Source organism: Lissotriton helveticus, chromosome 5_1, assembly GCF_964261635.1.
Source record: "Lissotriton helveticus chromosome 5_1, aLisHel1.1, whole genome shotgun sequence".
Classification (NCBI taxonomy): domain Eukaryota; kingdom Metazoa; phylum Chordata; class Amphibia; order Caudata; family Salamandridae; genus Lissotriton; species Lissotriton helveticus.
In genome coordinates, this window is record NC_136065.1 from 207,507,851 (window position 1) to 207,520,669 (window position 12,819).

Genomic DNA, 12,819 nt, shown 5'->3' on the forward strand with positions numbered 1-12,819 from the left:
AGCGGCCGTCAGAGCTCCGTGTTTGCAGTCCTGGATGCTACAGGAGCACAAGAAACAGTTCAGAGAGTGGCTTATCAAATAAACGAGTACAAAGTAAAATCCATCAATCGCAGAAGAACCATCATGTGAAATATGCATAGCTCTGATACAATAACAGAAAAACAAACCTGAGGTCTGGGGGAATAAATTGTGTGTATTGTGAGATAATCAGGTTGAACATGTGACTGCCTATTTGGTAGGTTAAAGAAAAAAAAGCAGGCGCTGCCCGGGTGAGGAGCGAAGAAGCCCCTCCCACCCGGCGTCGACGAGTCTTCCGTTTCTAGGCAACAGCCCCACCGGCACCAATCCCAGCGCGGCTCCTCGTCTGACGTCAGAGGAGCTGCGCTCGGGATTTCTGAGGCTCCCGAGGTTCCCGGGCTGCGGCGGTGTTTACGGGGAGGCAACTTTGAATTTCCCTACAATGCCGCTGTGGGAGGCGGCGGTGATTTCAAACAGCGCTCCTTCTGGCACAGAGCTCCACAGTGCCTTCCCATGCGTAAGGGGAGAGGAGCCCGGTGAGTGGGGTTGAGGGTGGGGGTGTACGCGCGTGTGTCTGTTTGAGTGTGTCTGTGCGTGCGTGCGTGTGTCTGTTTAAGGGGGGTGCATGTGTGTATGCAGCGTGTGTCTGTTTAAGGGGGGGTGCGTGTGTGTATGCAGTGTGTGTATGTGCGCATGCGTGAGAGTGGCTTTGTTTGCGAATGGGAATATGAGGCACGGCGACGTGCGCGCTCCCGAGGTTAAATCTCGGCCAGGAAAAGCGCGTGGAACTCTGCTGTCCACATTCCCCCAAAAGTAACTACATAAATTGTCTCGCCCTAGACAGCAAAGCTTCGCTTTGCTTTCGTCTAGGCGAGACCTAAAAAGGCAGGCGGACATCGTATTTGTTTTCCATGAATTAACTTTTGTAGCAATGGCAGCACGCTGCACTTTAGTTTTAAACATCTTAAGCTAAAGTGTGGCATGCCGCAATTGCTACAAAAGTAAATAAACAGAAAAAAAAAATGGCGCCGCACACCTTTTTTTTCTATTTACTTTTGGAGTAATTGCAGCCCTCTGCGTTTTAACTTTAAATATGTGAAGCTAAAGCACAGCATGCCGTGATTGCTACAAAAGTAAATAAATACAAAACAAAAGACAGGCGGCCACTGCATTTCTTTTCCATTTATTAACTTCTGTAGCATAGGCGTCACGCTGTGCTACAAAAGTCAATCAATAGAAAAAAGGGAGGTGGACGCCGGATTTGGTTACCATTTATTTCGTTTTGTAGCAATGGTGGCACGCCGAGCTTTAGTTTTAAACATCTCAAGTTAGAGCCGGTGTACCACAATTGATACAAATTGAAATAAATAGAAAAAAAATATAGTGGTCGCACAACTTTTTTTATATTTATTTACTTTTGTAGCAATTGTGGAATGCCACACTTTCGGCACGCTGCACTTTAGCTTTAACCGCATGCGCGCTGCGGCGATTTTCGCGCTACGCGGCTTTTTTCAAAAAGCCGCGTTACATGACGAGCTGAGCTCGTCATCAGCGTGCGAGCGGCACAACTCATGACGAGCTCAGCTCGTCATGCGCGCAGAAGGGTTAAACATCTGAAGCTACAGCGCGGCGTGCTGCGATTGCTACAAAAGTAAATAAATAGAAAATAAAGGCTGACTGCCATCGCATTTCTTTTCCATTTATTTATTTGTATCAATCGCTGCACTCTGTGATTTAAAAATCTGAAGCTAAAGCGCGGCATTAGTCGAATGGCTTTCTGCAGTCTTTTCTTGTGCCTGCACAGTGTTAAGTCTTCCTCCGTCCTGTGCACCGAATTTCAGTGTGTGCATCATGGATTTGAGCGAGTTTGAGCAAGACAACAGTCGCAGCAGCTGGCTAAGCTTCCTGTGTGTATCAGCGAGCCCTGTTGCTTTGGAATAAATAAGGCAGACCTGGTCCCGGTCCTGTGGAAGAGTTGTATTCTTCAGTATTGAAGGGAGCAGTACTTTATACGATTAATAGAGGTCCACAGGGATACCTAGTAACAGGCAAAGGTACTGCACCCTTTCCTTGTTTCATGTATTTTTTAAGTTAGTTATGCTACTGCTACAATACTTTTTGATAAAAAAATAATTCTAACACACATTCTCATTTGCAACGTCAATAGCTCTAAATATAACTAATGTGAGAACTATTGCATTGTAAATGCTTGTTACTAGCTGTCGTGGTTTGTAGGCTGCACTGTGGCAGGGACATGTTTATTCCCTAAACTAAACCATCTAATTACCACAAGAACTAACTTAAATGTTTGTGATGATGATTAATAACGCATATAAGGGCTCCCAGTTAGCATCAATACTATAGTGCACAGCAGGGGAACCCCTTGTGCAGCAACTGTTGGAATACAGGGAATGAACGTCGCTGCCTATGATCACAGAATACAAAGAAGATACCGCGCCCTGCCAGCTCTCCACCCTCAGCCCTCCTTTACCTCAACACCCTATGCTGTTGGTAAATCTTACCTTGTCGCCTTTCGGTCCCATAGGCCCTCTTCTGCCGGGGCAGCCCTGAAAAGACAAGAAACAACACCATAAATCAAGAGCAGGCCACGTCTGTCCCCAGGGCCCTGCTTCCCGTCACTGAATGCACTTTCCCTGCCTTGGTCAGGGCATGCCCAAACCAGATACTCCCCTACCCCCAGGTCAGCTCATGTAATAGGGCAGGGTGGAAGGAATGACTCCTTCTGAGACAGGTGCAGTGGCCAGGAAGCCTACCTATCTATCAGCGCCGTGACAGGAGATGGACTGCAACTGGGTTGTTTCCAGGGAGACACAGATGCTCTATACCAGTTACATCACAATGTTCCTCTGCGTAACTACTGCTGATTGATCCTGAGGCGTCCAATCAAAAGAACGAAATAAACATTAAGCTACAGAAATTGAGGGGTTCCAGTCTGTGAAAATAGGACACTGCACTTTGATCTACACTCAAACCAACTGCTGTGAATCGCATTAGAAGGTGGTCACTCTGTAGGGGTTCAACAGGCAGCTCGCATTAAGAGCTTTCCTTAGGAGAGCGGTAGATGAGACTTTATTTGTGAAGCTCAAATGGGTAAGGAAAATCACCTTTAAGCCCTAGTCGGAAGCAAAATTGATACGACAATAGAGGGAATGTAGAAGGTGAAGTGATACAGGTGGACCACTGTTTCTAGTCTGAAGCTGCCAATCTGGGGCAATTCAAATATCATTCTGTAGCCAGATCTGGACCAACAACTCCTATAAAATTTTAAATTTGCTTTGACAACTACTTGAAAGGAAGTATTCTGCATTCATACAATGTTTGCTTTGATTCCAAGCTGGTAGATGACGAGTGACAATTCCTAAATAGTGGCGTATGCTACAAACTGCGGGAAAACTTCACCAACCTCCTTTTCGGTGTTCAAAAACGACACTCATAGAAACAAAGTAAAGGGCAGCTTTTTTTGTGTCAAGACGACTCCAAATTCCCGGTAATATAATTAAAGACATATTAATGTTCTAAAAGCACTGAATAGGCATACTGAGATTTAAACAAGTTTTATATAGGCGCCTAATAGCTGCATTTAAAATTTTTGTCTGATGCCGAGGAAGACAGAGTGGTCGGTCGATTGAAGAAGCCAGGATTACAACCAGGGTCTTGCTCACAGCTAACTTCAACGCATGCAGTAGAACAGATGTCCTCAGTGCAGGTGCAAGTGGGGAGTACTGACCCATCGAGTAATGTAATGAGAGCCCATAGCAGAGCACAGAGCAGAGCACAGGCACATATCAAAAACATTAAACGTGTAACGAACAAGCAACACCCTTCCGTGTAACACCACCAGGATGGAGGACGTCAACATCAACATCAATGATAAGCTCAGAGGAACTAATATAACTTTTTAAAAGATGAGGATGCAGAATACGAAATTACACCAAAATCGGCCGCCTCACCTAACAAAAAAATTCACTTAATCTCCCCGTGCATACACAATAAATATGACATTGTGTAATGCAACTGGTTTCATGTAAAGTGCTATGACACCTACTTCACACTTTACCAATGTACATTATAAAACGGTAGAGGGAAAAAGGAGGGGTGCAAAGAGGGAGGGCGGCGAGAGGGGAAAAACAGAAGAGGGGAAAAAAGGAGAACTACGAAAAGGAGGAGAAATACGAAGCGGGAGAGAGTAAAAGAGGAATATGCGTGCGGGTAGGGGTTTCACAGAAGCACACAGCAGTGCTCGGAGGGAAAACAAGAAAACGGACTGCAACAAAAAATAATTATGTGGGCCAGCGACATCGCATTCGATCTGCCAGCGGTTTAACTCTGCTTAACAGAAATAGTACAATATATTTCTGGAAGGAAAGGAGGTAAGCCCACGCACAGGGACTGGGATAGGTTACCTAAGGTAAGATGGATTTCCCTAATATTGAAAGGGTAACATGCTAATGTGCACAGAGAGGAGCACAGGCACATATCAAAAACATTGAACATGTGTACTGAACAAGCAACGCAGAGTATGAAGTTGTACCAAGGCCAACACCCTCGCCTAACAAAAACCCGCTTCATCTCCCCAACCGTACAAAATAAATATGACCTGGTGTAATGCAAATTATGTCAATGTATAGCACTCTGATACCTTCTTCGTACTTTACCAATGTAAATTTTAAAAAAATGTAGGAAGAAAAAGGAGTACCACCAAGAGGGAGGGAGTTGGGTGAGCGAAAACGAGAAATACAAAAAAGGAGGAAGAATATGAAGTGGCAGGTGGCAGGAGAGAGCCGTATGGGTGCAGGTGGGGGTTTCACAGAAGCACAGAGCAGTGTTGGGAGGGAAAACAAGGAAACAGACTGCAATGAAAAATAATGTGGGCAAAAGCGCCATATTTATTCTCCTAAAAGCAGCTAAACCACCTTTCGAAGGAGTTTGTCTGCCATTAACCATACTACAATTTCCAGCACTGGTTGGAGTTCTAAAACAAGTGGGCGCAGTGAAGAAGAAAAGAAAGGCACGCAGACGCCATGAAGAAAGATAAAGAGTGGCGGCCGCAAAGCGCACACCGCCCTGATCAAGTGCTTTTTCTGAATAAAAATTAAATAAAATGAGAACACAAAGCAGATGCATACTACTCTAGGAGCACAATATTTGATAGTGTTGCATTTAAAAACAAGCACTAAGGTGGGACCTGGGAAGAGGCAGCCAGACCACGGAGGGTGGCTGGGGTGTTGCAAAGCACTGGTAGGACTTCTAAAACAAGCGGGCGCCGTGCAGAAGAAAAGAAAGGCGCAGTGGCCATAGTACAAAATACGGGGCACAACTCGGAAAACACACAGGAAAGTAATAAAACAAAAAAATTGCTCTGGTAGACAAAGAAAACAGTCAAAAGGCAGATACCTTGCAAAAAGAGTTCAGAACACGAGCAGGAAACGAACCAAAAAAGTAGCACAAAATGAATAGATAAGGACTACAGCTGAACAATACCAGTAGTTAGTTCCTGCTCTGTGGGAGGAAAGAAATGAGCACAAGGTGGGACTAAGAAGAAAGACTCCCCACTAGCAATCAAGCCTTTTTGAAGGACAGTCCAAGTAACGAATAAAAAGCCAGTGGGCGGGCTGTGAGCACACAGAGTGAATACAGCATGTCTCAAAGAAACAGCGCATGCGCTGCCTAGGCTCGACCTGAAATAACAGTGTGTGATAATCCAGAGAAACCTGGATGTGTAAATATCTTTTTTCAAGCATATTTATTTATTTATAAACGTTTTATATAGTGCTGGCTAGACCCAAATGTATCAGAGCGCTTTACATGAGATAGGACATTGCATAAGAACATTTTTACATAGTTACATCTGTTATAGTTACAGTTAACAGTAAACGCTTTGGGGAGAAAAACGAGAGCTTAACAGAATAATATGACATTAGAGCATAGTATAACCAAGACACAAGTCATAGGAGTGGTGGAGGGTATAGGGGAAAAGGTAAGCAGGAGAGAGGCAAGTGGACAGGGTCAGGTAGATCAGAAGGGGGAAGGTACTCAGGGGGAACAAAGCCGTAGAAGTATTTGAAGAGAATAGACAGATAGAGCTGTGAAGAGCCATGAAAAACAATGTCCGATGTCTGGCTAGGTAGGTGACGGCCAATGGGGTGAAACAGAGCCAGACTCCGCTTTAGCTGCATAGGACAGCTCCACCGGGCAGCGGCCAAAGGTACTCAGTCTCCGCGGTAAGTACACACAAATATAGTTACAGCCCGTGGGGCATCGTCGTAGTTCCATAGAGAGGCATCAGTCCCGGTGTAATTGGGAGGCGCCAACTGCCTCGTCCTCCATTCCTCTCCCGGATCGCCGTACGTAGGGATCTGGGATCGCTGAGTAGCCCTGGCTCGGGTGCCATCTTAGGTTAGGCACTGCTTCCAGACCTCAGCCCAGATTAGGATTACTGCATCACGAAGTCTGGGGGTAGCCACATTGAAAAAGGGGGGGGGGACTCTAGGAAGCCAAGCATGAGATTCAGTCCCAGCCCCCTATCACCCTTTAGACAGTTCCTTCCTTTCTTATCCGATCCACATATGGACACAGTGCCTCTGATTCAAGCTGACTCTACTCAGGCAGCCATTTTAGGGTCCGGCGCCCGCTTCCATGAGCTCACTGGGATCCTCCCCAGTTCCAAGGGGTGGGAGGGGGGAGGAAGCAAATAGAAGATGTAGTGGCCACTTCTCATCGGCGCGGGCGGAGCACTCACCTTTGCTCCCAGAGGCCGTTCATAATCGGCGCCCAGTCCGTCAAAATGATTATCCCCGCAGAGATTGGCCCTCAAAACTTGATGCGGTTAAAGTGTTAGAGGAGCTGATTTCTGGGTGCGAACGGCGGCCGGAGGTCTCACGGTTCACCTTCTTTCAGCACCAGGCGCGTCCTCTCAGCTCTTCAGGCGCCATCTCAGCTTGTTCCAAGTCGGGAACGTTACGGCTCATTTCTCCGCGATGCCATATCGGAAAAGGGCGAAAATGAGCTTCGTGTAACTAGCCTGTATTCCAGTAAGGGAAATAATGTTCGGAGTGGGAGAAAAAGACGAGGGCAAGTTGCTCAAGGAGTTGGAAAGAGGGTTCAGCAGGGAGCATCAGTTCCGAGCGGACATGATGGGCTGGCTCCTCCCCTACCTTCTTATAGCAGTCCCCAGAGATCTTTTTCCACAGACTAGCCACTTTCAGTAAAGCAAATAGGCAGTGGCCTATTAGTTGTTAAAAACTGTAGTGAAAGACCACAGACAGTATCTCACTGACTATGAAAACTCCTTGAGATGGACAATAGTTAGATGTTTACCGATAGAGAAGACTCTGGGTTTCAGCATCATTAAGGTATGGTAAGATATTCCACCAATGAAATAGAGCAGGCAGGTCCTTTTTTTCGCTTTGCTGTGTCAAAGACAGCAGGCATGATCTAGTTATTGTGAAAAATCGGTTTTGTTATTTTTTCATGTTCATTCATATTTTCCTGTGTAGTATTCGAGGGTATGTAGAATAAGATTCCAGTAAAAGGATGGATTGGTAGTGTTACTGAGTACTACTATTTTCTCTATTGAGTTCTGGCTTCTGAGTTGCCTCCCTGAGTAAACCTGGGACCACTCTGCCTCAATATCTTGCTAAATGGGGTACTCGGTGCCCAGTTTGGGTGCTAAAGCAATGTAGCCTTAGGACACAAGAGGTAAAATACTACAATTAACAAAATTGGAGCTCATTACCCTTCCCACCCACAATTGCGGAAGCGCCCCCTGAACCAGTGGCCCCCAAGGTCCTATTCTCAAAGCCTTATGCACACTTCCGTTCTGCTTAGATGGACAAAAGTTTTAACTCAGAAATTCGCAAATCTAATTTACAAAATCAGGCTTGGAGAAATTTTTCATGCACACAGCGCATTTGCGTGAGACAAAATTGGGCCATCACAATAGAATGCCAGCTTTCACAGCTTTTGCAGTAAGGGTGGGTTTGTGGATGTTCCTATCTATGTCCAACTAAGTAATAGGTGAATCCAAAAACACACACAGGTTCACTTGTTCACCAACAATTTACAAATAGTTTCTCATCCTGGAAAGGCATGCACATTTTCCCTTGTCAATGGCCAGAGAAGTGTCTTCTTGATAAGAAAGAGAGGGAACTCCTCCATAAATAATGGGGTGCAGAGCAAGGGGTTCTTCCACAGGGAACATATTTTTCCCATGAACAAAGAAAAAATTACCTTTATGGTGCACATTTGTGTCAAATTTCCAATGTGGAAAACTGTTACATTAAAATCTTCATGTTTCATACTCTTAAAAACATGCCCAGGAATTACACAATGCGGACAAATAAAGAAGGTATGATTGTGGGGAGTCTCTTTGATTCTCAATTGGCAACAAAGGCACCGGAATGCAAGTACAATCTGAGTTTACTTACAGTAACATTTTATTAAATCGAGTGAGTACTTAAAAGTAAATTTGACAGAGCAAGTCATAGGATGCTTCCTATGAAACAAAAGTAAGAAAGAGAGAAATGGTTAAATTAGAACAAGGATATATCCAGCTCTCTGTTGTTATCATCAGTCCAGCTTACAGAAAATGTTGGCACATTCAGATCCCTACAATTGTGACTAAACTGGCCTGTACATAGCCTATACAAACACGCATTTACAATGTAATAGTCTCGGCATTATTAAAGGTAGAGCTATTGGCATTGCTCATGACATATTTTTTTTAAAATCATAAATAAACAGCATTGTCATTTACATTGCCAATAGCTTAATCGTTAAATAAATGGCATTGTCATTTACAATACCAATAGCTTAATCGCTCGCATATGCATGACCTATTGCATTTACACCCACACAGAGCCACCCACACACACTTACAGAGCCACCCACACAGTCATTCCCATATAGCCACCCACACATACAGAGCCACCTACACAGAGCCACCCTCACACAGACAGAGCCACCCACATATAGAGCCACATACAAAAAAGCTATCCACACAGAGCCACACACGCACACACACAGCCACACAAACACACACACAGAGCCACACACACACACACACACATAGAGCCACACACACAGAGCCACACACACACACACACACACAGAGCCACACACACACACACACACAGAGCCACACACACACACACACACAGAGCCACACACACACACACAGACACACACACAGAGACACACACACAGAGGCACACACACAGAGACACACACAGAGACACACACACAGAGCCACACACACACACACACAGAGCCACACACACACAGAGCCACACACACACACACACACAGAGCCACACACACACAGACAGAGCCACACACACAGACAGAGCCACACAGACAGAGCAACACAAAGCCCAACACACAGAGCCCCCCACACACACACAGAGCCCCTCACACACACACAGAGCCCCACACACATACACAAAGAGCCAGACACACACACAGAGCCCCCCACACACACACACAGAGCCACACACACGCAGACACACACACAGAGACAAACACACACAGACACACACACAGAGACACACACACAGAGACACACACACAGAGACACACACACAGAGCCACAGACACAGAGCCACACACACACTGAGCCACACACACACACAGAGCCACACACACACAGACAGAGCCACACAGACAGAGCCACACAGACAGAGCAACACAGAGCCCAACACACAGAGCCCCCCCCACACACACACAGAGCCCCCCCACACACACAGAGCCCCACACACATACACAAAGAGCCACACACACACACACACACACACACACACACACTCACACACACACAGGAGAGCAAGCACAAACAACGAGGGGGCAGGAGAGCAAGCACAAACAACGAGGCATTGTAGGGTGATGTTACATCCTACCTTTGGAAACTGATGTGCTTCTGCCACCTAAGGTAGGCCTCCCTTGATGGCGTGTTGGTCCACCCACCTAGACCCAAATGGCTTGACCTGAGACCTATACATCTTCAAAACACCATGCTTTGGAACTCTCCTGCTGCCTCTTTGCCCGGTGGTCTTTACACTGGTGCCCCTTTCATTCTTTGGCCTCCTGCTAGAGATCTGAAGCATCCCTGATCGGCCTCTTCACCTGGAGGCTGACCTCAGGAACCACTGCAATAGGCTGAAGAGCTTCGTCTCTAAAGAAGCTGTGGTCTATACTCAACTGCTATCGAATATATATTCAAAAAACATTAACAAAAACAATAGAATGAATGTAGCCGAAACCTATTGGTTTTGCCAATGCTTGTTTATTTTTATTGTGTGTCCTCAAGTTTTCGTTAAAGTGGTCTGCAACATTCAATCTGGTTCCTTGCCTTGTTTTCGCCTAGCACAGCGTCGTTACTGTTTATTTCTGGTGCGTTACATCTTTAACGCAAGTGTTACCGTTGCATTTTTGTGGGTTTTTATCGTTATGTATACACAGGTTTTAATTTACAGGCCCGCTGTCCCTCAGAACCTGCCATGGGTTTACTAGAGTGCAGTACTAGAGGCCGTTCGTTATAAGAGCCAGGCTTCGGCGCTGGGAGAACCGGGGTGGAGTATCGCAGTCCGTCGCTAGAGGTCCCTGTAGAGCCAGGCTCCAGCACTGGTTGAACCGGGGTGCAGTGTCGCAGTCCGTCGCTAGAGGTCCCTGTAGAGTCGTGCTCTAGCGCTGGCTGAACCGGGGTGCAGTGTCGCAGTCCGTCACTAGAGGTCCCTGTAGAGCCAGGCTCCTGCGCGATGTGGAAAGGGTGCAGAATCGCAGTCTGTTACTAGAGGTCCCTGTGTAGAACCATAATACAGCGCTGGCTGAGCCGGGGTGCATTGTCCCAGTCTGTGACTAGAGGTCCGTAGAGCTAGGTTCCTGCAGAATCGCAGTACTAGAAGTCCCTCTAGAGCCGTTCTCTAGCGCTGGCTGAACCGGGTTGCAGTGTCGCAGTCCGTGACTAGAGGTCCCTGTAGAGCCGTGCTCTAGCGCTGCGTTAACAAATGAGCAGTGTAGCAGTCAGTTCCATTAGGCAAAATATCGCCGACTATTGCAGTGCTTTGTAGTAGTAGTATCCCGCATAATCATTTCTAAATACGTAACATTGGGCGTAGGTTAAGTGCACTTTAGTTTGCTACTTTTAAAGCATGCAATGTTATGTTGTTGTTACCTGATGCACCCGTAGCCTAGTTGTATGCATAGTGCTTGCACATTTGTAACGCTTTAAAATGACTCTGGCATACAGCACGTTATATCGTGGCTTAATTGCTGGCTTTAAATCGTGTGAAAGAGACGCCCTGTGTTTTCGAAGAAGCACTCGTAACAACGCTTAATCAAACCTAAGCCTCGATAGATAAGCCACTTGTGTGCTCAGCTGCTGATCATTCCCAGCGTCCGCGTATACATTAGTGTCTGGTAATGGTGATGGAACATTTTTTCTTACTGGGGATACTGGCCAGGAACATTGGCTCATTAAAATATTAGGTAGGAGCTCTAAACATCCCGGGATTACCAAACGAAGGAGTGCAGCAATATATATTGCCAACACAAAGTTCGTGTCCTCGAGAGGCAGCAAGCCCCGTCCTTTTCAGACTGGGGGGCATGTTTTTTAGGTTTGAGTGACTGAAGACGTCACAAATAGAAATAACCTAAAAAACACGCCCCCGAATCCGAAAAAGACGGGGCTTAAACGGAGTGACGCCCCTCTCCTCCAATGGCTGGCCAGCATTTACGAGGCCAGCAAATGGAGAAGAGGGGCTGGTTTAAGCCCCCTAACTAAAAATCATTAAATCTTCGGACCGAACTGCGCAAGCGCAGCCTAGGGTCCTCGACCTAAAAATGAGTGTTTGTATATGCAAAGTCTGTGAATATTCAAAGATTTGATAATTAGAGTACTGGTAAGTTCAGTGACTTATGCAATCAGAAAAGTAAAAACATTGCAGTTTTGCTAGAATCCACACCGTAACATATCAAGAGCCATGTCATAGCTAGAGAAGCTTAAATAGGAGCTGTGATGTAATGAATATTCTGCCATCTTCTGTCACTTGGACAAGTGGATTTTTGTTTTTTTACTGGAGAAGTAGATATCTAAAGCTCCTCGTCCATTAGACAAGTGGATATTTTATAAACGTCTACACCCAAACCTACTTTAGCTATTGGCTAACTACAGTGTGAGTGACCGCATTCTGACCTTTCACAAGTAGCACATTCACGTGCAAAGTAGTTCTCTTAAGCACGAGGGACTGCTGTGGCAATATCAATGCTTTTATCCAGTATGTTCCTTTTTTTTTTACATTAATGAAGGCCTGGCAGGTTCCCAAACACTGTTACACGAAAAACATGACAAAACATTCATTGAAATAGCCAAAAGGGTGGTAGCCAACACCAGACTTATTGTCTTTACCAATACATGATAGCACTTGAAATGAACATGCACTCAAATGTTACATAGAGTTCCTTTCTGGACATGGTAAGAGGCTCTACGTGGCCTCCCCTTCAAGTGCCAAAGCAGATTTAATGAGGGGCATGGAAAGGTGGCAAGGAAAGCTATGGCACACAGTTTACAACATGACTCCCTGTAGAAGTAGGCAACTGGCTGGCATCTTATAGCATTCACAACTCCATTAAAGGGTCCAGGCAATTCTACAAACTGTGTTTCGAGACAAATCGGGAAATACAAGAAATGCAGGAATAGCGCTTACCTATGAGTGGCAGTCTGCAAAATACCAAATATAAATAGATTAAAAAAAAAATAGGCAGATGGATGGTACAGCCGAAATAGGT

The 12,819-nt window shown here is 45.7% G+C and overlaps 1 protein-coding gene across 1 annotated transcript in view; it reads right to left on the bottom strand.

Moving 5' to 3' along the window:
• The window catches only part of LOC144752426 (uncharacterized), a 1,170,660-nt gene that overhangs the window by 897,287 nt on the left and 260,554 nt on the right, over positions 1–12,819 (bottom strand). The window contains exon 7 of the mRNA XM_078640356.1: positions 2,541–2,585. Within this exon, the coding sequence (XP_078496482.1) occupies positions 2,541–2,585 (45 nt within the window). The remainder of the gene's footprint in view (positions 1–2,540; positions 2,586–12,819) is intronic.